This window comes from Branchiostoma floridae, chromosome 1 (genome assembly GCF_000003815.2).
Source record: "Branchiostoma floridae strain S238N-H82 chromosome 1, Bfl_VNyyK, whole genome shotgun sequence".
In the NCBI taxonomy this organism is placed as follows: domain Eukaryota; kingdom Metazoa; phylum Chordata; class Leptocardii; order Amphioxiformes; family Branchiostomatidae; genus Branchiostoma; species Branchiostoma floridae.
The window spans coordinates 23,157,305-23,184,877 of record NC_049979.1 but is presented as its reverse complement, the minus strand read 5'-3'; the positions used below and the strand labels follow the sequence as shown (position 1 = coordinate 23,184,877).

The 27,573-nt window shown below is 44.7% G+C and overlaps 1 protein-coding gene across 3 annotated transcripts; it reads left to right on the top strand.

The window, feature by feature from the left end:
• The first annotated feature begins 235 nt into the window (after nt 1–235).
• On the top strand, nt 236–27,573 carry LOC118423864 (thrombospondin-2-like). Of its 3 annotated transcripts, none has more exons than XM_035832167.1 (23): nt 236–399; nt 6,617–6,747; nt 6,967–7,532; nt 8,104–8,185; nt 11,085–11,278; nt 11,456–11,584; nt 12,825–12,924; nt 13,420–13,593; nt 14,653–14,826; nt 15,027–15,200; nt 15,826–15,953; nt 17,133–17,285; nt 17,763–17,867; nt 18,846–18,959; nt 19,846–19,953; nt 20,279–20,438; nt 20,575–20,928; nt 21,444–21,671; nt 21,802–21,998; nt 23,309–23,383; nt 24,335–24,432; nt 24,850–24,995; nt 26,041–27,573. In XM_035832167.1, the coding sequence occupies exons 2-23, from the start codon at nt 6,663–6,665 to the stop codon at nt 26,058–26,060; spliced, it is 3,564 nt and encodes a 1,187-aa protein (XP_035688060.1). In that variant the 5' UTR covers nt 236–399; nt 6,617–6,662; the 3' UTR covers nt 26,061–27,573. The 3 variants fall into 3 exon arrangements, with proteins under 3 accessions (XP_035688060.1, XP_035688052.1, XP_035688070.1); XM_035832159.1 differs by lacking the exon at nt 236–399 and adding an exon at nt 6,310–6,470; XM_035832177.1 differs by lacking the exon at nt 236–399 and having other exon boundaries at nt 6,617–6,751; nt 6,964–7,532.

The following is a 27,573-nucleotide window of genomic DNA, read 5'->3' as shown; positions in this document are numbered from 1 at the left end:
CACATGTTTGGTTAATAGTTAGCAATGTCTTCCCCAAACAGGTACTCAAGCATGAGAACATGATTGGCCAGTTGTGGGAGGGATTGCAGAGGGATTGCCATAACCATATGTTGTCAACACGCTAAGTTTACTCATCACATGCAGGTGCATGGAATCAGACACCCCTACTAATATTTCACCATAAAAATGTCCTACTGTGTAACAGTCTGGGTTTGGAGCAATCAGCACACACAGGTCCCAAAATACAGTGAGTGGGGAAGTCCTGAGACAGCAGGGCCCGTGCCACTGACCTGTAGTTTAAAGGGCTTTAAAGTGAAGAAGACACCTCAACACAAGGCTAGGATTTCTGACTGAGGACAGCCTTCAGGGAGAAAAGTAAGGAGACCGCAAGGATTTCAGGTGAGTACTTTAGATGTTCCTCTTAAGTTTATCCTGTTCTCTTTCAGTTGCATACTTTTTACGTATATCCCTCTTCTCTTTCAGTTCACATTTTTACTACTCCGTCCATTAACGTGCCGACAACAACGCTCATATACTAGTATATACAACAGAAATCTTTCGGCTGACCACAGTCGAGTGTTTATTCTAGACTGGTATTGATCCGTGCTCAGAACTACCGGCTTTAGCCACAAACAGTGGCACTGCGGAAACGCCTGCACCAGAGATAGCCAATTGTCCACTTTGCCGTCCTTCCTAGCCATGATCGCTGCCAAAAAGCGGTCTCACTTTCCGGAAGTGGCCCGTGTAGTGGTCCCCTCCTGCTTAATTCAGAGTTTCCTTTCACTAAACTACTCCCCAGGCGACGCAGAGTGTTTCCATTATCCCCGTGCTACCGGAGTTTACTCAGAAGAAGCCGGACCCAGCGGGTGTCCCCGTCTACTGAATTACGTGTTTATCTTATCGTGCGTCTCAATGGGACCTCCTTGTCACCTCGGTAACTTGACACCATGGTGTGAGAGATAATACAGGATCATTTCGAGATCATTCTCACACCTTTAGGTGTCTAAAAGACTTCATTAATGAACTTACATGGATTAGAACACGTCTGTGAAAACAATGACAAATTGGGCATGATTTCTGTTGAAAGAAACGCTGTGATGTTTTTGAATGGTTTAATCAGCACAGCGCCAGTTACTTTGTCCATGTTTCTCTGTTGTACTTTTATGACGCGTCTTCATGGTTAACGATCCATCTGGCGTTTCTGAGAACTTTGCTTTTATTGTCATTGGTGAATTCTTTTAGTCGTTTCTCAGCTACGACTGTTTTTGTGCCTTCTGGGGTGGAGCAAAATGCACCGACGATTTTGCCGAATTCGCCTTTGCTAAGATCTCCGATCATGAGATTTCTGAAAGTCAGCAGACCGGTGGGAGATTACAGAGTTGCAGTTTTATCCGCAGCTTTAGTCTCGCATGATTTTAGGTGGAACCATTTGTCCAAACACTGCCATTCGCTCATGTTGTGGTTCTAGAGGGCATTTATTTGCTACTGAACAAGTAGGTAACTGGTAAGGGGCATGTTTCGTTCAGGTCACGTGACAAAAGGGGTGTAGATTCGTGCTTGTGCACGGGCTGTGATTCCTAGTGAACTTGTCCAGGTTGACGTTGGGGAAATGTTTATATGCATAAGACATATGATGCCACATTGAAGGTGGGTTACAGTCGGTCATGCTAAGTGGTTCACCCCCCTAACTGCCGCTTTTATATACTAGTAGTTTTGAGGCCAACCTTTAAATTACACATATGATATGCCAGCTAGTTTAGATTATTGTAAAATTTCAACAAAATATTCAAGATCGTACAACGCTCAACGACAGTTCTAATTCAAAGATGCTAACATTCTCTGTTCAGTAACTTAACGTTACATGTTCAGAAAATATGAATCTCAAGGCGGTTTTTCTGTCATCCAGCATCAACTTAAGGCAAACTAGACCAAGCTAGACGGACGCCTGTTGTCTGCCCGTGACTTTGTACGGGGAACAGTTGTGCGAACTGTGAGAGTTGTTTTCTGTACCCACTGACCGGCCCAGGTATAGAAACGTGGTGCACATCTGCATCTACTTGATGACATCACTATGCTCGCTGTGCCAGACAGTCCCAGAACAGCAGGCCTTGAGTCTAGATCTAGTCTTTGACGTAGTAACCTGCATGATACTAGCGATACGGCGAAACAAACAAAAATATCACGACAAGTACATTTCAGAGGAAATTTCCGGTCATTTAAAGATTTATCCTTCAATATACTGGCATTTCATCATACTACATTATCATGTAATGATACAGTACTTTCCGATGAATGAAAACAGGTGCCGAAAATTCACTTTGAAATATTTCGTTGCCAGACAAACATGTAAGAATTAAGATAAGATGTGTAATGAACACGAACAAACGGATGATAGACAATTCGGTGTTCAGGACGAGAACAACTGAAACTTCCATATACAATGTATGTAGTATGTCTGTTTGGTCGAATGTCTGCTACCTGCAGAGTTGGAGTTCCCATGGCATTGGCAGCAGGTTGAATTGTTAACCAGTCACTGAAATGGAGCCAGCGACAGATCAACTGTTACCAGCATGAGAATAAAGGAAGCCTTTGAAAGAACGTGTATGTGTGAGACACATTGATGGTGTGCGAGCGAGACAGCGTAAAGTGTTTGTAAGTCTGTTTCGTTCACTTGTGTCATCTGGAGTTCCCTGTACACTGAGAAGACAGAGAGAAGAAGCGATGACTGCGCTTGCGGAAACGGGCGGTGCCTTCACGTGCGCGGTACATCGCACAGATACGTAAAGGCGCCCTGCGTGCCAGTCATACCTCAAGTCACCTTGTCAGGCATCTTTGCTTTGTACCGCTGCTTCCAACTGGGCAACGGAGGCAAAACAAACCCTCATGATGGGAAACATGTTTTGCTAGTACTCTGTTGCGTCACGCTGCCAAATGGCTACTTTCTGGGTTACGTTACGTGAAGAGCTCTGCTATCGTTGCGTGGCGGGAAACCCCGGCCAATATCTACAAGAGAATGTGTTATGAGCACGAACAAACTGTTGATAGTGAGATAGACATTGCCAGGTCTTGTCAGGCACTGTTTCCGCCCTCACGCGGGACGTCGCCTATCTCCGGTTCACAACAGTGAATACTGCACGGATATATATATAAATCTTAAGGTGTGAGTAAACCAAAGCTGAGGCATATCTTGAAAATGATTTTATTGCATCAGAAGTGGTGTTTCTTTAGGCCTAATTTGATTATCTTTGTCACCCCAATTACACAATTTGACCTCTAGATTGAAGAGAAAATTATTGTTTTTCACCCAAAAATAGTCAGGGTCACTTTATAGACGCATCTGATGTTCTTCCTTGTTACCGATACCGCTCGACTGAGTCGCTGTATCCCTGTGCTTCCCTTTGTCTTGTCTCCGTTCTACTATACACAAAGGTACCCCCAACACTGTTTATATTTAGAGGAACTGACATGCACACACGTCAGTCAAACTAGGGCATGTTGAGGTCGGGCTCGCCTGCGTGCGTAACTTCCAACTCAAGGAACACGGCTGATCTTTTGAATATTCTTCAACAATATCTCTACTTTTCTAAGTGTTTCTTATATCTTCTAGATCTTTGAAGTTTTAAAAATTGCAATATCGCTACATATATCTTACCCCTAGAATCATCTTTGAGGTCAACGCTGTGTAACTGGCTGCCAAACGTTTTGGCGATGCTGTCAGCGACTTGTACATTCGATCAGAAGGACACAGTAGAAAGTTTCCTAAAGCTTTACTCAGTCACGTGTGTAGTTATTAACCCTATCGTGATTGAAGAAAACATCCACAATGCGTTTATATGTGGAACACCTAAAAACTGGGTCACCCTGGATCGATGATTAGTGTCGTCATTAGAACCCCGAAGATAACTCTTCCTTCAAGACTGCGAGGTCAGACTACCATGGTCCATGTAACGTCGCTGGGTCAGCGGACAATCCTCCATTGTTGCTCTAACAAAAGTCACCTATATCTCCACAAGAGGGATTGCTTGTTCAGTATAGGTCGTCGGCAAGATTTACCGCATAGAGCGCCTTGTCTCGGGATGAAAACCCGATCCCGTGGAAACACGCCTGACTGTTTTGGTCAGGACGTTAACCCCTCGCTCTGTTGCCTCAACACAACCGTCACGTTATCTGCCGAAGGGCATCGTGTCCATTTTGGTCAGCGATGAAACGGACACGCCTAATCTCTGCGCCCTTCCCAAGACGTGGCCTCAAGCTATGTCCAGCGGGTAACGCAATAACAAGGCCGGACCCTCACGTGGCCGGCCGCGTCTCACGTGGCCCCATCTTACGTTCGGAACTGTCCTCGCAGCGTGAGGATGGGAGGGACGAACAGTCCGTGAACTGCATGTGAGGACAGCAATATGTACAAGGTGGATGGCCTCGGTGGATGACAGCGTGTGAGCAGCGTTTGTGGATTGAGATAAATCGAGATTTTTTCCACCCACTTACTCTGACGTTTGTAATCAGATGTAAACCATTTAACAGCCAATTACAACTGTGCAGGACGCATGACGATGTCCCGAGTGACGGAAAACGATGAGTTTAAAATGTCACATTCGCTTTATTTCTTCCTGTTTATCTTATTAAAAAACGTAATCAACAAAAAAAGGAAATATCGATGTCAATGCGTAAGGTTTGGAATTTTAATGATATAATGTGAGGTTTCCGATTGAAAGTCTTGACGTATGCTGGTCTCGTCGCGCGTCCGGCCGCCGACAGAGTAGACCAGACTACTTATACCCCTGAGCGTTCTTTAATTACTCTCCGAAGACAGAATGTGTACTATGTGCAAAAACGTCTCCGTCACTTTCTTCTCCTTGTCTAGACACTTGTTACCATGCGGACTAGCCCGGGGCCTGGTACGTCTTGGTAATCCCCGACGTGTAGAACCACAGGATTTGGTTTAGACTTTCCGGCAGCCCACGCCCTTTTTCTTCGGAATTCCAAAACAAGCGTTGTCAGCTCACGCACATGGGGCGCACAGATGAACTCTCTGATGGCGCAGATAAAGTGCTCTCCCAGGGCGCGGGGTTGGATGGGGAGAAGTGTCAGCAGGACAAGAAGAACATGTCACGAGTACAGAAACACCGAAACATTGAAATTTCAGACTTCTCAACGCACGCCAGGCAGCGCTCCTGTCGCCCTCCCCCGCAATGTTTTCACTACCTCCCCACAGCTCTACTTCTCAACACTGTGTATATGTTTACAACTACTACTGTTGTAGCAACGTGTGTGTCGTGTAATCAACTGGAAGCAAACCGTCCTCTAACACAGATCTGGTCCAGAAGATCAGGAAGAGTGAATCACTTCCCATCTACTGGGGTTCTACCTGAATGTCTTGCATACCATGACCACAAGGGTTAAAGATACACTAGTGTCATCCCGTCCCACTGTGTGAGGTGCACATCTGCCCTGCCATGACTATGTGATTGTGTCCGATCCAGGTCTGAACCGGTAGCAGTACGTCAAGCTGTCATCACCAGTGTCCTATCTTCACTGGTGAAAGTAAACTTTGGTAACCTGACGAGAAGATGAAGAGTTTGGCCCAGTTCCAACACACATTTACTGCTAGGCAACTACAACAATTAGACCCTTGTTTTATCGGAAAAAAGAAAATCGTTATATCAGTGGAGTGAGAAGAGAACGTCTTTGTGGTAAACAGGGCTGGTTTGTTGAGGTTCATTAGCATGCAGTAGCGGCAGCGCCGTGGAGCCAGCTTGTCCGTACATTTCTGACCCCACCGCGTTTTTACGCGCATGGTTTCTGCCCAGGAATTTTATAAGAAACAATTTCTGTGCAAATCGCCAGGGTGTTAGAAATCCAGCGGGATTGTTAATGAAAGTCAGGCACACGACCATGGGGATATACCCGCCCAGACTATGACCTCATGTTTGCACAACAAATACTGCCGATTTTGGGCAGCGTCGCACGCGACCATGCCTGCCATTGGATGATAACATCTAGCGGCACCGCCCCCAGCCCAAGGCCGTGCCTGCCATTGCGCCCATTCACAACGAAAACGCGTCCATTCGTTCCCAACTTCTGGATACAATTATCTACGGTGACCGGCCTGAAGATATCATCAGAAGGCACTTATTCCAAATTTGGTCTTCCCGCGGCCCGCGTCATTGGAAGATTTTCCCAGAAACCGAGCAGGTAGTGACGAATCAACTCACGTTACGGGATACCGCCCACTTCATGTTAATCACAGGAAGAGTCCTCCTCCTTGCGGCATGATTGACACATGGGTTTCAGCGCCGACTTGTGGATATAAAAAGCCTCTCTTCTTGCCAGTGGTATTAGTTCTTGTCTAGCTGGTAGACCCGACGTTATTGTCAGTCAGCACCGCCGTTTGCACTTATCCACGAGGTTGTTGCGAACTTATCTGGGATTTTATCGGAGAGAACCCGAGGCTGCGCCCGTCCGACCAGGTAGGACCCCCGAGCGTCTCCGGCACAAGTTACGTTGTGGAGGCCCGAGGATATATTTTGCTTTTATTAAGTTTTTCAATCGACGGTCGCAATCTTTTTCGTCTTTTCAACTACAAATATTCTTTGGTAACTTTTGCCGTGTACAGGGAACTTTGACAAGTGAGAGAAAAGCAGAAGGGGAAGGCTTCAACCATGTGGCGAGAGAGAGTTGCGAGATTAGCGCTGTGTGTGCTGTACGTATTGGCCGTAACCGAGCTGGTAACCGCACAGGAGAAAGGTGGGAGCTCGTCTGTTTTGTCATTGTTTTCTTCTTTCTACGTTCACTAGCACTTCGCATGTGGTAATCTCTGGTTACGCTGATTAAGGCTCTGTGAAACATTTTTTGTCGGGATTTAGACCTTATTGTTGTCCTTTTGTTGTCGTGTCTTCGCTTTTGCTTTCAAGTTGCCCTATCTCAGCGTTGTCCGTGACGCCTTTTCTCCCCAATACTTTCCAGTGCGGGTAAAAAGAGCGATGTATGACCTGTTTGAATCGACGAGTCTCGGGGCGAGCACACAGGGAGTGAAGAAAGTGCGGGGGCTCGATCAGTATTCACCGGCCTACAAGTTCCACAACCGTCCCGACGTCGACTTGCCCGCCAGCCCCCAGGCGCAGGCCAGGATCGTCGACGCGATGATGTCGAACCATGGCTTTGTGTTCGTCGCGGCCCTTCGGCAGGACCGGCGGAACCGTGGCACGCTCGTGTCCGTCGACTCGCCCGACGGCAGGACCAGATACTTCGGCATCCAGAGTGACGGCCAGACGCCCTCCGTGGACGTCGTGTATATGCATGAAGGCAAGGAAGTCGCGGCCTCGTTCGACGGCGTGAACTTCGCCACGCGGGAATGGCGCAACTTGACGTTGGTGGTGCAGGGAGACCTGATCGCGCTGTTCGACGGATGTACCAAGGTTGGCGAGCAGGGCCTGATGGGGAACATCTTCCAGACCGTCCTTCAGCCCGGACAGAGCGAGCTCCGTCTGGGGAAGGGCCTACCCGGCAGGGAAGCCTTCGAGGATTACAGGGTTCGTTTTTTTATTTCTTTTCATCTCCTTTTTACAACCAATTTTTAGTTTTGACTATTTATCAAAAGGGCATCCGCCACATTGACGACATCGTAGACGGTATCAGAGTCGCCATGGTAACGTAATTGTGTTATGACATTCGCTTCATGATGATGTGCGTAATACGTGGAGCAGAGATTTGGTGGCTGTTTATGCTTGAAGCTAAACGATGACCCGGTGTGCCGATTTATGACCTGCCTTGCGAGGCGCGCCGACACGCTGCGCCGATGCATGTCAAGTCCACGCGCTGGGTAGCAGCGCATACTCCGTCATCTGACACCTGTAACCGATACTTCCCCTGCCCGCCCAGCTGGCGTCAACCCAAACAACACCACCACGTGTCCTCATCAACAGCCAGAGATGGGGTTGCGCGGGTGCCAGTGATACCCATCCCCTGCAGAAGAGTTTCCTTTCTCTTGACCTGTCCTTCCTTGGTGGATAGGATATCTCTACTGGCACTAGGCCAACTTTAACTGTTTACTGTATAAATCCGATTTACTGATGCCGGAATTTTTGGATTGTTTATCAACAGGGTGTGATGCAGAGTGTGAAGTTCATCTTTGGAATCCCGGTGTCCAACATCCTCCACCTGCAGGGCTGTGCTCCCGACACAGGTAAGAACACGCGCGGCCCTTTTGATCCCGTACCCCCAAACAATCGACCCACCTCAGCTCACCTTTGACAAGTGGAATGTTTTTATCCCACTGTTGTGCCCTGGGGTCCACTGACGTGGTAGACATTGTGCACTTACCTGCGTCACAATGGCTTTTCGTGCCGACATGTATGCAAGACATTGATGCCCCCTGGGGATATCGTCATTGGCTCGCAAACGCATTGTCCCAGGATTGGTTCCAAAGTCTAGCGAATGTCACCTCAGTGATCTCAGAACAGACGGCTTGGAAACGTATCGTAAGACGATTGTGGAAGACAAATTTTAAAGAAGTTTTTGAAAACCTTTTTGGCGTATGAGGGGAGATTCCCTGTAGGGAACCTCGGTACACGCCGTAACCAGTAGCTGAAAATGTTGGTGTTGTGCTACAAATCACGTACATTGACAAGGGCCCCACCCCGATAACAAGTGCTCCAGAGGGCGTTTATACATGGCATGCCTAATCATAATTAAAACAACATGTCTCAAAGATGGGCCATTCCTTGATTAGTGTATTATTTGTCACTTTGATCCAATTAGGGGACACGACTTTTTAATTACAGACTCGATGATGGTTGATTTAGGCCCCCGTCGTTTCCACTTAAATCGCTGAAGTATGTTTTTCATATACCGAATTGACCAAAGCTTTAATAGCAAAGCCACATGTGTGCGGCGTCGCGTTACAAATGGTCCCCGCAGACGAGAGGCTGTGCTGATATTCAGGTGAAGTCTACATCGCTGTAGTTCTTACTTCCCAGGGCACTTTCGCTTCTCGCTTATGTCAACTGAAAGCGGTTTTCCCGGTGGGAAATGACTTTCCCCACTGGTGGTGATTTGCTGCGGTTTGAGTCAGGCTTTTAACACCGCTCTCCGACCAAGGTTCAGCATTACTCACCACAGAGAGCAGGATGTGCTGGTCTGCGGTTGGCACGGCCAGGCTTACACCTGTGTCTTACCCCCGGTACGCTGCAAGTCGGAATGTGTGCCACATCCTCATGCTTCCATCTACTAAAACATATCGCCCACTTCCGACGTGGTCTATCACTTGTCACGCCTGTTCTTTAATAACAAACTTCCTGTGCACGATCTACAGACTGAGCCAAACCTCCTAACACTGACGAACGCAAATATTTGAGGTTCCTCTTCTCCTCGACATTTCCTTGTACAAGGCTGTCACGAATCTGACTACAAAACTCCCACCCCAAGTCCGCAGACTATTGTGCATTGTGTAAAAGTGAGCCAACAAAAAATCCCCCTGTTTGGATAAAACATTGACGACTTGAGTTGAAGGGTACAGCTGAACTGCAGAAGCAGGCAGCACACAGACTCGCATCTCTGTGTCATTTACAATTGCGCATTGTGGAAACTGTGGTCGGTTGTAGAGGTCTTAGGATCTCTCGTGTTTTCCAGCCCCGGAAGTGGCCTGAGTCGAGTGCAGTGCGGTCGCACGTGCAACAGGGCTCCCTTGTTTCTCAATAAAAGTTCGATTGAAATATCAAGGGTTTGTTTCGTCAGCGGTCGGTCAATAAGTACCTCTTCACCTTTACCGCAGTTCTTTGGTACAGGATTCAATTGTCCCCAAATTGGCATGTTCGTCTCTGTAATGAGGCCTCCTTTGTGTAAACCTCTTTGGTGTTTGTGATCTCTATTTTTTTTTAGTGAAAAGAACAGTCTGGTGAGCACATGTACCTTGGTTACATCGTTTACGTGAGACCGAAGAATGTGAGAAATTCCGGAGGTTGAGATAGGGCACATAGACAGTATTGTTGGTCTCCCGCCTTAGGGATTCGGCCCTTCCCCGTAACTCACATGGCATCACATAGACAATTTCCTTCGAGAAAATATTCACTAGTTCCTCGGGCTATATGGTTTTCCCTGTGTCGATGCACTCAACAGTGACGCTATTTGCATTTTCTGTCGTGTTTTTTGGCTCTTGCCCAATCGCTACGTCATAGCTTAGTATTTTAAATCCTATTCCAGCAGCGCAATTATCAACCGTTATTAGTGAGGTTAGGGGGCGGGACGACTGCATACGGCCCATTACACACATTCACACCAGACGGGGATAAGAACACGCAAATCCAGAAAAAACAAATCCCCTAAACCTGAGATAAACATAGCCGTGCACGTTTTATTACAGATAACTAATTAACGAACGAGGAGAAGACGTGAGCCAGTGCAAACTACCAAAAGGCCATGACGTGACAAGTAACAAAGATGCCTCTGACGTCCTTAAACTGTACTTTGTGCTGTAATACCGTATTACTTCTACATGGGAAGTCCCATCCAACGCATAAGCTCCGAATATTAAAGTATTTACCATTGGGCAAAAGGCTTACCATGTGCAAGACGTTAAGCCACTGCTGGGTGTGAGAAAGGTCTGCTTTGAACTAAAAAGGCACACCGTATCGGGCAAGGTCAGGTGCGTTTTGGAGAATTAGCCAGCGCAAGTACCCTAATGACCCGTACCCAATCTGTACCACTTAAAAACAGTGCAGGCGCCAGACTGGCTTGTGGGCACATTGTTTGTTGTATGGAGGATGAAGAAAGCGACTGCCCTCGCATTGCTGACGATATGGCACGTCAGTTTGATTTAGTCTCAGTCTGAAGAATTCATCTGACGTTGATGAAAAGATTACTCTCCCGTGTTTTGTGACACAAGTGTGACCTTTGGCTGGTTGGGGACACTGACACCCTGCGTTTCATATACACCATTAAGCATTGTGCTCTGCCCAAGGCTGTTCTGTTTTTTTTTTCAGACACTTCAAATTTTGATTTCACTGGTGATAAATATTGAAGTTTTTAATGTAATTCCATGATTTGGCTCATTTAGAAAATAATGTGTCTCTGTGCTTGTGCTTCAGGGTCAGAATACAACACGGGTAACATCACCCAGACTGCTGCTGCGGTGAGCAGTGTCCTGACGAGGAAGTTCAAGCTCATCCCCCAGCCTTCAGACGAGTGTGAGGTCGCCTGCGAGGACCTGGACGACTTGAAGAAACAGATCAAGGACCTGAGGATCCACCTGAACAATGTGGAAGATGGCCTGCAGAAAATGGTGGGTCTTTAAGTTCACGTTCAGACTTTCCAGGAGGGTAGCAGATAGTAACTTCATAAATTGGTCCAAGTACTTGACAAGATGTTACAGAATATTGACATGTCAGTCTGAATGCATTTGATTGAAAGATTGAAAAATTCCCTTATAACTTAAGTTTTGTCTCCTTGTTTTTCCCAGTGGGAAGAGAACAACATCCTGAGGAAACAGATTGGTGCTCCTCCGCATGGCGGATGCTGGGCAGAAGGACGTTACTATGGCAACAATGTACATTGGGTGGAGAACCGCTGTACCAAGTGTCACTGTCAGGTAAGGAGTCTGGTCATTTGTATCATTCTAAAGTTGTCATCTGATCAAATCCCTGTCTGTTCTGTCGCCAGAGTTGCTTTTCAAAATGGAGGGCCTAGCCAGTCTATGCGGGAACAAAAAATTAACGTATACAACAAAAAGTGTGCTCATGACTACTTTTTTCCTGGCTGGGCATAGGTTTGGAATGGTGACCCTGACATCAGCTGGGTGTTTGTTCTCAAGTAATGTTATTCCTGTATTCTAAAGTATTTGCTGGGAATGTGAAAAGTCTGTTGACCTGGTATCAAGGAAGATAGAAAAGTCACATAAGGACACAGTTCAGTAAGACCTGTGTCACAATGGCCTGCAGGAGACTGTGAACAGACAGACAGAACTAAAAAAATGAGTTACAGCACTTACAGGCAAGGGAAAGATTTGTGAGATTTTTGCCTGTAGAACCTAAACATACAGATCTGAATTACATTATTGCGCAATGATTGTCCATGAAAGGTGCGCTAGTTGGGGAATTTCATCAGCAGCTACTGCTCTGAATGATTGAGCTGAAAAGTGGGTTTCATTAAAATTTTTGTGTCAAATTAGTACATGTTTTGTCTGATGAACCAATTCAAGCTTGGCATGTCTTGCGGTCAGGTCACATACTTGGCATTCCTTTGCATTGCTCGAATGTTTCTACTAATTTCCACCTGAAATGATTGTACGCCTGGAGCACCTTGATAGTATCGGAGGGATCGATCTTTTTTCGACAGATATGACATGTCTTTTTTTCAGTCACAGTATAGGAGTATCTCAAAGTCTCTGAGAAAAAATGGCCATTGTTCTGTTGTTTAGATATCTGTAGCGATAGGTGTAATTGTTTTGTCATGCGACTGATACGAGTCTGACGGGTCAGACAATGACGTAGGTGCAGCCACCTTTATTAAATATAGCAATGACTAATCGAATTTCAACTGTTCTGAATATAAGTTGATTACAGGAGTGAGATAGTATAATATTTGCATAATATTGTGTCTCATGTTAATATCAATATCAATTATTGTGCGATATTCTTGATAGATTTTCAGTAATAGTTCAAATACCAGACCATGAGCCACCAAGGTGCCTTGCACATTTCCACCAGAGGTATTTACCTTCCTCACCATGTTGACTGCAGAATAGCTTTCCAAACACCTCATCTCGCTGTTTGTGTTCAGCACACAAGTTTTTGCTGTTGCCCGACTGTGAAATATTTCTTCTTTCCCAGGATTCCAGAACTACATGTCAGAAGATCGAGTGCCGTGCGGTCCAATGTGTCAACCCGGTTTTCGACAGTGAGACTGACTGTTGCCCATACTGCCCTCTCAGTGAGTAACCCCTTGAACGTGACTTTCAAACCATAATAGCCTGGATTCCGATCTGTTTAGGCCTACATTCGCTCTAATAGACCATCAGAATAGATGTAAACCTAACCAGGATGGAATGTATCCTAGTGTGTTTTGACTGACATCAAGAAGTTCCCATGAAAACTGGACTATTGCAGCATTGGTGCAACCTTGTCATTCCTGAGTATGTATGTTTAACAGGAAGGTCAGCCCGAGGGCACCCAAATGAAAAGGCGTACTCATGATTGTTACCATATTTCAATATTTTGAAGAATTTCAAAGTAACATGTAGGGTCTTCTAACACTTAGTAACACTTGCCCTATTCTGATAGAGTATGTGTGTACAGAGAGATGTTTGTGGAGATGTAGACTGGTGGTGCATGTTGTAGGAGTGGTCAGGTAGTGTGTACATTCCATGCCATCCAGGCGCCAGCATCAGGTCCGTACATGTGATGATAATATGCCAATCCCTTCCAGGTGGAGACGACGCGGAGGTCGGATGGAGCCTGTGGTCTGACTGGACACCGTGCAGCGCTTCTTGCGGACCTGGCACCCAGCAGCGAGGCCGATCATGTGACCGTGTCAACTACCCCTGTGACGGCCCCAGTGTAGAGACCAAAGTGTGCCTGCAGGACGACTGTGACAACAGAAGTGAGTTCACATCCTCTAGTACAAGAGAGAATCTCATGTTTTTTCTTTAACTGATATGGTAAGGCTTGTTTACTTGGAGGCATGATCTTTGCTTTAATACCGATCCCTCACCTCCACACCAAGTACACCTGGACTTCAGGCGGAGTATGGAGACCAAATACAGCATGGGAAAGGGCATGACCTGGAATGTGCTGTAAATAAGTAGCCTTCTTTCCCTCACAATGGTAGCCTCCGAAGTATAACAGGGATGGGTGAGAATGTTTTCCCACAGAAAGGCTAAGTGTATTTTCATAATGCAGAAAGGAGACATGTTTGTCTGTCTTAGATTTGTAAAAAAAGCTACAATCTTTTTGCATAACAGGGACCTGCACACATAACATTAATTCGTGTGAAGGGCATAAATGGACAAATGCCAGTTTGCATAACATTACAACCACCTTCTCTTTATCCCCCAGCCTTGGAGATTCAAATGCTCACTTGCCCTAGAGGTGTTTGTAAATCTCTGGCTAGAATTTATTTGTATTGGTATCTCATCACGTGTGAAATCGCTTGACGTGTCTTTGGAAGACTACTTGAGTGTTGAAAATGTCCCTTTACTCGTGCAATTAAACCTGCATGATCTAGAATATTCTGGAAATGACTGGAAAATATCACATAGCTAAGGTGCAGCTACTATATCTCAGATGATGCTTGTATGACAGTATTGCACAATGAACAAGACTAGTTGGTGACTAGCCCACCAGTACACTGCAAACACACATAACAGACCTAATGCTTAGTCAGTGTATGATTGGCAACGGCTTGATGTCCTACTTCACTGCCTGCCAACAAAGATTACCTGGGCAGCTGTCACTTATCTGGTGACAGACTAGCCATGGGGACATCTTAAATCCTTGTCAACACATGCCATGCTCAGTCACTACATGTGTATGTCAAAGGCTATGGAAACTGTAGTACTGAATATGACTATGCAGATTGTGTACCAAGCTTCTTCATGTTAATGATGCCGATATAAAACATGCTACATGTAGTAATGTGGATCCTCCTCTTGTTCCCCAGTTCCCATGAATGGAGGCTGGAGCTTGTGGACTCCCTGGACCTGCTCTGTGTCCTGTGGGGAGGGCATCACCACTCGCATCAGGACCTGCAATGCACCCACTCCACAGCTAGGTGGCGAGAACTGTCTTGGAGATGGACGAGAGAACAACATTTGCGAGAGGGAGGCATGCCCTGGTAAGTTTTGTCCCAATTCAATATTATTAGCATGTAGTGTATTGTGCAACCGGTTTCTCTCAGAAAGTGTAGAATTGAAGGACTAAATTACATGTTGCTATAGAAAGCTGTTATTGTAACTTCAACAAAGACACCCTTGTGCCAGCATAAAGCCTTGAAGGACGTCTTACTAATTTTAGCCTCTAATTGCTCCTAAACAGTTCACGGCCAGTGGGGTCAGTGGTCACTGTGGGGCCCATGCTCGCGCACCTGTGATGGAGGCACCAGGGTCCGCCGCCGTCTCTGCGACAGTCCCGCACCAGCGTACGGAGGGGACAAGTGCCAGGGCCAGCCTGCTGACGTGGACCACTGCAACACCGAGCCTTGCCCCATTGGTCAGTACATGTGTCTGGTCACGTAGTGTTAACTTCTGTATGATTGGCTACTACTCTATCCTCTGTCATCAGTGTTGACTTGTGCTGAAAGCAATGCAATTTAGTGTATGGATAGATAAAGTCACAACAGAAGGTGTTAGTCTACCAGCTAAGTAAAAGCAATACTCTCATTGCGCTAGGGTTAAGGTAAAGATTGAGAAAGAAAATAAGTTGAAATTACCGGAATAGTGCCAGGAATGTGCAGTTAAGTGGCACTGCCAATTTCATGGAAGCAGAGGTCCTACCAAACAGTTTACAGACCTTTGGACTGGAATTCCTGGTTTCCAAGTTTCCACATGACCAAAGTAACACTGTCGTCTCTCAGGACCACCAACAGCCACCATAATCCTTCAAGTACACATTCCCCTTCAACTGCTCAGTTTGGAAAAACACTTGAACGTTTACAGATGATAATCAGGTTAAACAGGGACACCCACTTCACTGTAAGAAGAATGACAGGGATTCAACTCAAAAGGCCCAGCTAGATTCCCAGTTGAATTCCCTTCATTATATTGTTAGAGAACCGCTGTCTTTAAGACTGTGCATGTCTGTTTAGTAATGTAAGACTTTACCTTTAACTTGACAGATGGTTGCTTATCCAACCCCTGCTTTGCCGGAGTGGAATGTTCCAGTACCAAGGATGGCAAGTACACGTGTGGTCCCTGTCCCGCTGGCTTCGAGGGTGACGGATCTTCTTGCACTGACATTGATGAGGTGAGTTTAAATACAAGTATAAACAACCTTGATTGATTAAAAAGTGAAAGTGCTTGTTGATTTGCATACCCGCCTTGACCTGCCCTGGGGTTGGACCCCTCAGTAAATAATCCTGTCCGTCGACTGGTGCGCCACAGAAGAAGACTGACAGGTCTGTCAGCTGCTGCATCTCATTAGTGTCACAACTACACTGCAAAATAACGTTGTCATTTGTGCCACTTGGCTGCAGCTAGGGAAACGCGCACGTAACAAAGCAGACTGCCTGTCGTTTTTGTGTTCCAGCCTAGTGGTGGTGACATTAATCATGAAAGCTCTGATATTGCTTTGTAAACAAGCCACAGGGCATTTACACAAGATGATCATGAGCATTGCTTGAACATAGGCCAGGTAGGGGTGCACCCCCACACCCCATCCCATTATCACCTATACTAAGTGCTGCTATCCTTGACATTTGCGTTGTTTATTGTCAGCCCATAGCAGGCTTCCAAAAGACAGTGTTAAAGACGTACATGTCATTACCTTTAGAAAAGAAGGTCAAATATTTGTCATTGCAAAAAGCTTTGTTACAAGTATTTACTACGGGTCATGAAGAGGCATTGGTAACAATTCAGTTGGAGAAAGGGATTCCTTAGCAAATGACAATAGCTGTGAGCAAATGTCAGCAGGCTGCTTTGTCATTCCTGTCAAATGGCAACAATCTCAGCAGCTTGAGGCCATGGCAATTTTGGCCAGATGCTTGCAAGTTTCATGATAACCTTCATAGGTTGCATCAACCACTTGCCACAGCCTGTCTTCTAGTGGTCAATGCCCGCTGCTCATGAAACTTTAACCGCTCTTTCTCATGTTAATGCAAGGCCGTACAATTCATTTAGCCGTATGTCCGTGTTAAATCCCTTCAGAGTAAATGGCTTGTGTAAAGGCCAAACTACTAATTCTATTTAACGGGCCTTAATCTGCTGATTCACGATAGTGCTCTTTGACACCATAAAGGGAATAAACAGTGCAAGATAGCCTCGGACTGTGGGAAGGAAGTGGATGTACATGTATAAACCCGGAAAGTTTGTGGAAAGGGAGAATACTTTGCTTCAGTGTGATACACTAAAAAGAATCATTGCAAATATGTTTTACTTATGCTGATTATGACAACTTGGCTGAATTCCTTCTTCCCTGTCATTCCAGTGTGCACTGGTTCCTGACACCTGTTACATCCACAATGGAGTGTCCCTGTGTAAGAACCTGGGGCCAGGCTACAGGTGCCAGAGGTGTCCTCCCGGCTACACAGGAAACCAGCCCGGCGGAGTGGGCATCTTCATGGCAGAGAGCAACAAACAGGTGAGACCTAGCAGTCAAGGTTAAGGTGTCAACATCAAAAATATTGTCATTGTTAGAGATTGGTCTTTGGAGAAGATAAGTTTCATTCAGATCTGTTCTTGTACCCAAATGTTCCCAAGGACCTTCACCCTTCTCCTTTTAGAGTTCAATGACTGGGTTGACCCTGTGTGCTTACAAAAATTAATCACATTATCCACTTGACTGATTGACAAACATGTTTGAAGATAGGTGTCAACTGACACCTGTGCCATCTTACATCATTTCCCACTCACTCATTTATGATTGACAAAATTTTGGAACTAATGTACAAATGAAGCTACTATCTGGGTCTCATTTTTAGCTTACCATAGAAGAAAGCAGATGGATAGAACAGAGCTATTCTTGGTCAAACTGAAGAATGCACAGAGAGCAATGCCATGTATATTTGTTAACGTTTTGAACAACTACTGATTGATATTCTAATGTTCATTTTCCTAGACCTGCCTGCCTGCCAACCCCTGCAGAGATGGTACTGACCAGTGCCACTTCAACGCTGAGTGCAAGTTCCTGGGACCGTTCATAGATCCCCTGTACGAATGCCAGGTAAGGCAAACACTGTAGTCAATACTAGCTCCGCACACAAAGTGATCCATACATGTGCTGCATACCCTCATTAAAGCTTCGCTCACAGACTACACTTCTACATGGTAGGTGGGAATGAACACGAGCTGGAAGCTTGGCTGACCTCACCCTTAATCACTGACAAGCATTTCTCAGTATGGTATGGTAATGTTGTTTGACGGATAATGTGTAACAAAAGTATCAAAGGCAGATGAGTAGCTTTAGGTCAGGAGAATCAGACCAAGCTTATGTAAGAACAGATGGGAGATGAAGGGACACTTTGAACTTGGTCATTACACAGCTGTTGTAAGGCTGTTTGCCTCAGTACCACACGAGCCGCTCCTACTGCAGCTGCTCTGCTGGGCTCAGTTGTCTGGCAGGGGATGGAAAATGCTGCAACTTTGTGTGTTGGCACACTTAAAGCAAATAATCTAGTCACATCTGCTCTACCATGTGAGATGTAGATTTCAATTGCACTGCTTGAAAATTTATAATACCTAGAAATAACCTGAAAGAAGTTTCGCCCCAAAAGAATTCACTGTAACAGAATAAAATGCAGGTAACATCAGGAAAGTGTTTCTTGTGGTCAGTACTAGCTTAAGTGCACATAAGTAAAAACAGTGCTGCAATGCATTCCTACTGTGCTAGGTTGATGAACTTGCACCTCATTTTGACTTTGTGTAAATCTCTAGTGAAACTGGTTGTTTCTATGTCACCTGCACTGTTGGGCCGTCGTGTCAATTATCTGTAAATTGTCCAATTTCTCTCACAGAAAAAGAAATCAGCAGTACCTTGGCAGTTACAATGGTTTTGTAATCCTTCAATATGACACTATAGCCTTTGTCAAGGGCTGCTGTGCGGGTAAATCACTTGCCCTACTTTAACCCCCTAGCTCTGGCACGTATATTGTACAAGTCAATGTAATCTAATTTACGAATCCATTGTTTGCCTCTCCTGTAGTGCAAGGTTGGATATGCTGGGAACGGCATCCACTGTGGTGAGGACATCGACTTGGACGGTTATCCTGACGAGGATCTGCCCTGTTTGATCGGGAACACAACGCACTGCAAAAAGGTATGGCCCACTGTACACACCTCGGGTGGTACTGTAGTTATTTCATCCCTGGTGGACTCCAAACCGCAGAAGGTCACCTTTTGATCCTTCTCAAGGCGTGTGAAGAAAAATAAATGGGAAGGCTGCGATGTGACATTTCCTTACACTGAAGTTAACAACCAGAAAGTTTGGATAAGATAGCAACGGAAGCAGGAAAAACAACATACTTCAGAAGTCTGTTTTTGTAGAGTCTTAAACAATTGATGCAACAGTAGCAGTGTTTGCTATGGTAGAAGAGGAAACAGCTTGAAGACAAGCACTTTACATAAGGGGAACCCCTGGATTCAGATGGCAAAACAAATCCGGATATGGGGTAGGGGGTCTTACATGGGCTGGCAGTTGATATTAGGTCACCTGACTAAGGTTCACTGAAGGTGGCCAAGTCTAATGGAAAAGTCACAAGCCACAAGCTGCAGAATGTGAATTTAACACTGGAGTCTATTGAGCCCTGTGGGGCACACTGTGTTGAGTTGGATGCACAGATGATGCCAAGTTCTAAATGTGTTTGCAATGACTTTGTAAGGGATACCTACACAGATTACAAGTGGTCACTAATCTGTGGTCTGAGACCAAATCACCGCAAGGAATAATTTTGGCCCTCTATGCGACCCCTAGTGACATCAAAGCATTCTGATGAAAGGGTTTTTGAATGGAAAATTCCTTAACATAGAAATGTATACAATATATACACTGCCCTAGAGCATGCTGAGAGGGACAAATTACAGTGTTTATGATAGACTTCAGTGAATAAGAATCTGGTATCTTTAATTTTATGAATAATCTAAATGGTGAAAATGCCCAAGTATTTTCCACAATTACTTAAATTTCTTCTCTCTCCTACGTCTAGGACAACTGCCCATTCCTACCCAACAGTGGTCAGGAGGACTTTGACAAGGATGGGAAGGGTGATGCTTGTGACAGAGATGATGATAATGACGGCATCCCTGATGTTAGGGTAAGTACGCTGGTCTACGTGTGTCAGATCACTTGTACAGCCTTGGCTTTTCTAGCACTAACATTTTTGACTTTGTCTGGAACAAATCACATACTTTTGGCAACGTAATTGACGATGCATATAACTAAGCCAGACGGATGGCTGCTGGTTGGAATGTGGAAGGGACCTGTGACCAAACAACATGCAGAAGAACATTTACCACTAACATAAATAAAGCGTTCTCCTTGGAGGTTGCCTCAGACATTACAGGAAACTGACAAGTGTGACACTGGCACCTCACTTGTCAGACTGTTTGGTAACGCAACACAAATGTCCGTGTTTCCAGGACAACTGCCCGATGGCGTTCAATGCCAGACAGGACGACTACGACCGTGATGGGTGGGGAGACCTGTGTGACAACTGCCCCTACGACCAGAACTTCTACCAGAAGGACACGGATGGCAATGGAGAGGGAGATGCCTGCTCTGTGGACATAGATGGTGATGGTAAGTCATCATAAAATCATTCTATGCTAATTTCTCAAGGCCTAAAATATCAAGACCAATAGATTTATTCCTGTAACTGAACACATACACTACACATATTCTGAAGTATAAACCGTTATGTTCACTGTTCCTTCAGGACTGAGGAATGAAGCTGACAACTGCCCCCTGCATGCCAACATCAGACAGGAGGATGCTGATGGTGACGGTGTTGGAGACCAGTGCGACAACTGCCCTGTCATCGCAAACCCCAAACAAGAGGACTCTGACTCCGACCTGTGGGGCGATGCCTGCGACAACAATATCGATGTCGATGACGACGGTCTGGAGAATATCCGTGACAACTGCCCGAGCATCCCCAACAGTAATCAGATCAACCATGATGGCGACAATTTTGGTGATGCGTGTGATGAAGATGATGACAATGACGGTATTCTGGACCATTTGGACAACTGCAGACTCCGTGCAAACCCAGACCAAATAGACAGCAACGGTGAGTTTTTCTGCAGATGTTTAAGCTTCACAGTGGCAATGTACCATATCGTACTTTCAAAAGTGCCTTTTGGGCAAGAAACATGCATGAACAGACTGTACTGGCAACAATGATCTAAAGTACACATACTTTGTTTCAAAATAAGTAGTGTCTAGACAGCTAAGTCACTTCAAAGCCACAGAGAAACTGGAAAAAAAAGCCTCTGAGATGAAATAATAACTGTTGATCCAAGTCAGCTACTGAGTTGTAGGAAATCCAGTTAACTAATATGGGTCCCTTGTTGCACTTGTCAATGATTAGTCTTTAGAGGGTCCATGAAAAGGAGACAAATACACATTGAGTTAGACTCCATATTGATGTTAAGTATGTCTCTAAAGTCTACAGGAAGTTAAAGTCTGCAATCTGCAGGAATCTTGAACCTGAACAGTAAACTGTCTGCCCAGAGACTGCACGGCTTGTTGTGAAACACCGCTGGGAAGCAGGTTTGTCTGACTTGAAATGTCCTTTTGTTCCAGGTGACGGACGTGGAGACGTTTGCCAGGAAGACTTTGACGGTGACGGTGTCAAGGACAAGGATGATGTGTGCCCAGAGAATGCGCAAATCTCCAGGGTAGACTTCCGTGACTTCCAGATGGTTGCACTGGATCCAAAGGGAACATCCCAGATTGACCCCAACTGGGTCATCAGGAACCAAGGGAAGGAGCTGGTACAGACAGTCAACAGTGATCCAGGCATGGCTATAGGTCAGCAACCTGTCATTATCTCCATGCTTTCATTAGTCTACACAATTCTGGGGTTCCAAAAAACATGATAGGACAATTTTATCCACCTCTATTACTACGACACCTTCATGTTTTATCTCTTTTGTTACAGGAATTGACAAGTTCAACGAAGTGGACTTTGACGGCACCTTTTATGTGAACACGCAAAAGGATGATGACTACGCAGGCTTTGTATTTGGCTACCAGTCCAGCCATCGGTTCTACGTGGTGATGTGGAAACAGGTCCACCAGACGTACTGGCTGTCCAAACCTTCCATGGCCCACGGCTCAGCAGGAGTCCAAGTCAAGGTATGCTGTTTCACCTTGGTCAAAGTTGCATCATCTTAGAATAAAACGCCTGAGGGCTTTCCTTCATTCCTGCCATTCCTAAGATCCCATTTATTTCTGCCAGTCCATCAAAAGCAAGTCAAGTTGGCAGTATTGGCATGACATCACAGGGCGAGAGGGCTTTGGCAGATTAATGGGTTTTCAAATGATCTGTTTTTCATTTTTGTACACAAGCTTTCAAATTGTCAGAGAGGGTAGAAAAGAAAACAGCAGCTAGCACTAGTGGTGAACTCGTGGACTCCAGAAGACAAATGAAAGCAGTAAGACAGTGAGATGTTTTTCTTGGGGAGGAAAATGGATGGGATGTTGTTCTGCAAATGGGCTGACCTTGTAGGTCACAAAACAGATGATCTTGCACAGCATGGATTGTTGTTTGCGAGTCAGTCCTACTGACATTGTTTCCATGGTTGGACATCAAGGGTCTTTATCATCAGGCAAAATTTTAATAAACCAGAGTCCTTTTTTTAAACTTGTGGCCCTCCCTTTTATTTTGCACAGGAGCTCGCTGTCAGACAAATCTCTGGGCTTTCGTCAAGTCGAGCACATGACATTACTGTACTTATTTCTGTCTTTTGCCTCTTTGTTAGGGCCCAAATAACCGTTATTATTTTTGTTCAAAGTATCATTTATGTTCCAACAGCATTTCATAGACACTCCATGCATACAAATGAAGTCCCAGGCATGGCCCAAAGAGGCCCTTTGTGCAGATGCTGCAGTTCTGTACCTTTTGTCTGAAATTGGCAAGAGGCCTCTCACAAGAGATAAATCTCACTTCATTTAGTGCATCTAACTAGAGGTCAAATTTTTCAGCAAACACCAAGGTCTAGAGTGACCCCTGGCTGCACCCTGGACGGGGATAATGGACTGTGGTTTCCTACCCCCTCCCTCTGGCACTTTCTCACAGATCCAAAACAACATTGTTTCAGGCTCTATCAGTTGAACTAGGCACAAACCTAAATAAACCAATGTGACAAATAGGATGTCAATGGGGACTCCTTGAGTTTTCGTCCCCTGGAGATGGCAAAAATGCCAAGTCGGGGGCCGAATCAAAGGGATGCTTGCATGAGCACTTGCCAACACCAAGCACTGCTCAGGCGTGGGCGCTAAGTCCACTCACAACGGAGAGAAAGAACACAATTGTTGTATGTTATGATAAATACAAAATTAAGCCCCCAGCAAGGCTAGAAGACTTGAGTACAATGGTGTATCTGTTTTGTTAGGAATCCTGCTGCCATCATGTTTACATGGTTTGATTGTTTTGATTCTTCCAGGTGGTAAACTCGGAGACAGGACCAGGTGAGGCCCTGAGGAATGCCCTGTGGCACACTGGAGACACTCCCGGACAGGTAAGCCCGCAGTCTCACTACAACACTTGTAAACAACTTGTTCTCTGGCACAAACATTCACACTTGGATAGTCCTCTTGCAAAATAGGCCGGTGTGTGCCAGAAACAATATGTAACAGTCCCTTCTGAAGCCAGCATGTAATTTGATATGGTAATAGTTTAGTTAAATTGAAACCTGTCAAAATTGGATTTTCTCATATGTAGAATTCTTTTGAAGTTCAATTTGAGGAAGGATATGAAAGTGTAGGAAAGTGCTGGAGATCAAAAACAAGTGCATTGGTGGGTTAGAATTAGCTTGGGGATATATATGGCTTGCAGCCAAATAGGATTGTGATCCTTGACATTGGGCCCAGTGGGGGGACCTTAATGGTAGTTTAGAACCCAGGATGTTTCTCCTAAAGCACAGATATGGAGGGTTCCTGTAGAGGTTAGACCAAAACAAACTTTAAGGTTGAAATAGTGGTAACTTGTCCTTTGACACTGTCTTTGAAACCAACTGTTTTGGGTCCATGTGCATAACTCATTGTGTTGTGTATGAGGCTGTGCTGTCACCAGATGCCTCACATGTTGTTATGAGAAGTGCCCTGTGGACGTGAGTGAATGCCACAGTAGTGTGCAAGTTCTTACGGGGAGACTGACTATCATGACATGAAAATTGGTAACCGCCTGAATGGCATTGGTCATGGCCTGAGTAACCCGTCTTTATAGCAAGATGCCAACTCACATCTGATACAGACTAGACAAGTCGAGGTTTGAAATTGTTTGGCTTCATAGTTGTTGTAACTCAAAAGAAGAATATGCCTTTCTTGGCTCTGATTGGCTTAAGACACACAACAATGCAAGATAAAATAAGTGATAGAAAAGTCATATTCAGACTCAATCTCCCATAGGTTTTAGTTTGATTAAGCAGTTAAGTCAACATGTACTAAGCATGCCTTTGTTGTACTTGCAGGTGAGGCTGCTGTGGCACGACAAGAACACCACTGGGTGGAAAGACATGACCGCCTACAGATGGAAGCTGAAGCACAGACCAGACTCTGGACTAATAAGGTAAGACCTCAGGTTTACTTCCCCACTGTTGAACATGGGCACCCCCATAAATCAAACCTTTTGGGGTTAATGACCCGTGAGAAGCTGTACTATTAAATATAAATCTCAGCAACGTCACCGGGTACATAGTGCTTTTTACTCACTAGGAATGCAAACTTTCCGGGGAGGAATCTTCCTTCATGCCCCTACTTCATGATCAGGTTCACATTCTAATCAGTTCAGCAGTTCTATATTAATCCAATCTTCCATCCATTGCCCTGGTCCCCATAATTATAGCAAAGGTCATAGAGCTCAGGGAACAACTGTTGTTTTACTGTGATCTCCACTACCACCTATCTTGCATACACTATAAACCATTCTATCATGTTCATGTGCTACTGTGTGACACAGCTGACTGTTTCTTATATGTCATTTCAGGGTGACATTCTATGAAGGCAGTAAAGTTATGGCTGACTCTGGGGATCTATTCGACACAACATTAAAGGGAGGTCGCCTAGGACTTTTCGTCTTTTCACAAGAGATGGTCTTCTTCTCGGATCTGAAGTACAACTGTGGTCAGTCAGGTAAGAGATCAGTTTAATGTACATTTTTATTTACTGTCAAGATGCTATTAAAGGCTGGAATGCAAAAACTTCTTTCACCAAACTCCTTCTACATGAATGCACCAGCTTCATAAAGATGTGAAAGTCTAAAGTGGCAAAGCCTCATCCTGAAAACAACACTAGGAAGCTTCTTCCAAAGTTGGCTGTTAGTCTGAAGGAAAAATCGTGACCTGTTCATTGCCAATGACAGACAAAGTGGATTCTTAGATTTGGTCTTGTCAACTTTGGGCATTCTACACTAGAAGGCCAGTTTGGTCACATCAAAGACAACTGAAGAAAACAAAAGTAGCAGGTCTGCATTCTTCTTATCTGGATTGACGGAACTCTCCTCTGATCCCTTACCCCTCACAGTGTCGGGACGATTAGAACTAGGGTTTAAAATTGGCCTATGACACTGGGAGGGGTTAGCTGTATAATGATTTTCAGAAGAAATCCGATGTTTGGGAAAATATGCTGTAGTAATAGGGTACTTTATTTCCCCTCAGGCTCCAACTCAGAATGTTCTTTGATGTAAAATGTGTATCGTGGACTCGAGCCAAGGGGAATTACTCTTCTTATGTTTTCTTTTTTGTTTTTGTAGCCTTGGGGGAAATGAAAGGAAGTGAAAGTCCTTAAGAACTTATTACTTCACCCTCAGCCTAGAATTTATTTTGTGCCAGACAGATTAAAAACTAATTTTGAACAGACTTGCTATTCCGGCAAGCTGTACCCTTAACCGACTCACCTTGTGACCATGTGAACTTGGGCAGGCTTGTTTTCAATTTGAGTCTGTGCTGCAGTAATGTCTCCACTTTGGAGGAGCACGCAGAGCTGAGCTGTTTTATTGGCTAGAGTTTCAACAGTTGAACCTGTTTGTGTCGTCAAGGATGTGATTTAAGCCTGTTTTCTTCCTGTGTAGCTGTTTGAAATTCCTGTGGTTGAGCTTGGCGGTGGTTACTTGGTTACTGGTAGAGTGGATCTTGTAGCCACATGAATGTCTAACATCCCTTTCCCTTGCCCCATGCAGACGCCGCCGCCTTGAATTGATGACGGTTGAGCGGAAGAAAACCCATCGGGTGCTGGGCAGCTGCTGACCGACCTTCTGAATGACCACACCCCGCCACCTGGTGCCATGTCCACCCAACACTACAAGAATCCACTGTTTTGTTATCTCCCACATGATATCTTAAGTATGTAAGGTTCTTGTCAGATTCTCCCTCCTTCTGTTTTGTCAATGTTCTTCCGACTTTGAACTATCTTTCTGCATTGTATTATTTATTTGAAGAACTATATTATTGTGTAAAGAAAGCTATTGGTATTTTATTTGAAAGCCTTTAAGAGCCAGATACTTTTATTTACTTTTATAATGTTCCTTGATGTAACCAGAGGTGTAGATAGAAGATAGGAAAACCTATGACAAATTCCTCAAAGAGCTAACAGTAAAGTGTACATCGTGTATGAAAATTCTCTTCTAATGTTTTACATGAAATAATTGAATTGATTCGTTCACTTCAATCTATGGCTTGGAAAGTCACTGCTTTGAACCAAAGTCCTGCTGAAAAGGAAACTACTGTGCTTTTACAATTGTTTTCTGAAACGATGAGCATTTGAAGTGTATTTCGAAGAGAATTCTCAGACTTCAATCCAAGGAAATGAATGAAGAAAGTTTGCAAGAGTAGTTTGGTAGTTAATCACAGCAGTTTTTACCTTAACAGAGCCAGTCATATGAAATACTGTACAATGAGGAAATGCTATTTCAATCGTAACAGGGGTGACGCATAGTAGTTTGAGGTAGATCTATAACGATTTGCTTTCCAAGACAACTTTTCCAAGTTGCACATTGGAAAAGGAATGAGGGCTACTAGCCATAGATTTAAACTACATTTTCCTGGTGTTGGCCACAACTCTGGAAAGATGCCTGATGTCAATCATGTATGTAATGGATAGCAGCAAGCAATGTGTAAATATGCTGTTGACATCTCAGCTGTGTCAGGATAGGACTCACTTATGCAACAAGCTGGTATTTTTGCTGCCCCTGATACATTCCATAGTCTGAAGTCAGTAAGGCATTAAAAGCTGGGATTCTTTTTACCTTCACGGAAAATGCTTGTGATGTTGACGAGTGTTTGCAACTTGAGATGACAGGGTACTATTTATGTCCTAGCCATAGGTCTTATTGTGATGTTTTGTATTTATTGAACAGTAGTATGAGATTGCTACTGCTTTGTAAAAGCAGCAATAGAGATGCGTTCAAATAGTTTTGATATGTACAGATATACCCATTCTGCTTTACCTGTTAGATATAGCATCGAACAAAGGTGTAAAGGTAAGACTTCTTTTGTATGGAAAATGACTGAGTATGTAAAGATCGATATTCCCTGAACTATTTGTATATTTAATTCTGATTGAAAGACTTCAACCTCAAGCTGAATGGGCCATTTGTAGATATTTATTTTTGGAAGTTGTCTGTGATTTTGTAATATTATGGTACAAGTTGAGTGTCAGCACTTAAAACTGTCTGTGCTAGATCTAATCCTAATAAACTAAGTTACAGCTGAAA

What these genes read in the sequence shown, in the direction of transcription:
- LOC118423864 (XM_035832167.1), top strand. Translation starts at nt 6,663, where the DNA reads ATGTGGCGAGAGAGAGTTGCGAGATTAGCGCTGTGTGTGCTGTACGTA. An exon ending in CTTGCACTGACATTGATGAG is followed by an intron (nt 15,954 to 17,132) that starts GTGAGTTTAAAT and finishes CTGTCATTCCAG; the next exon opens with TGTGCACTGGTTCCTGACAC. An exon ending in ACACAACGCACTGCAAAAAG is followed by an intron (nt 18,960 to 19,845) that starts GTATGGCCCACT and finishes TCCTACGTCTAG; the next exon opens with GACAACTGCCCATTCCTACC.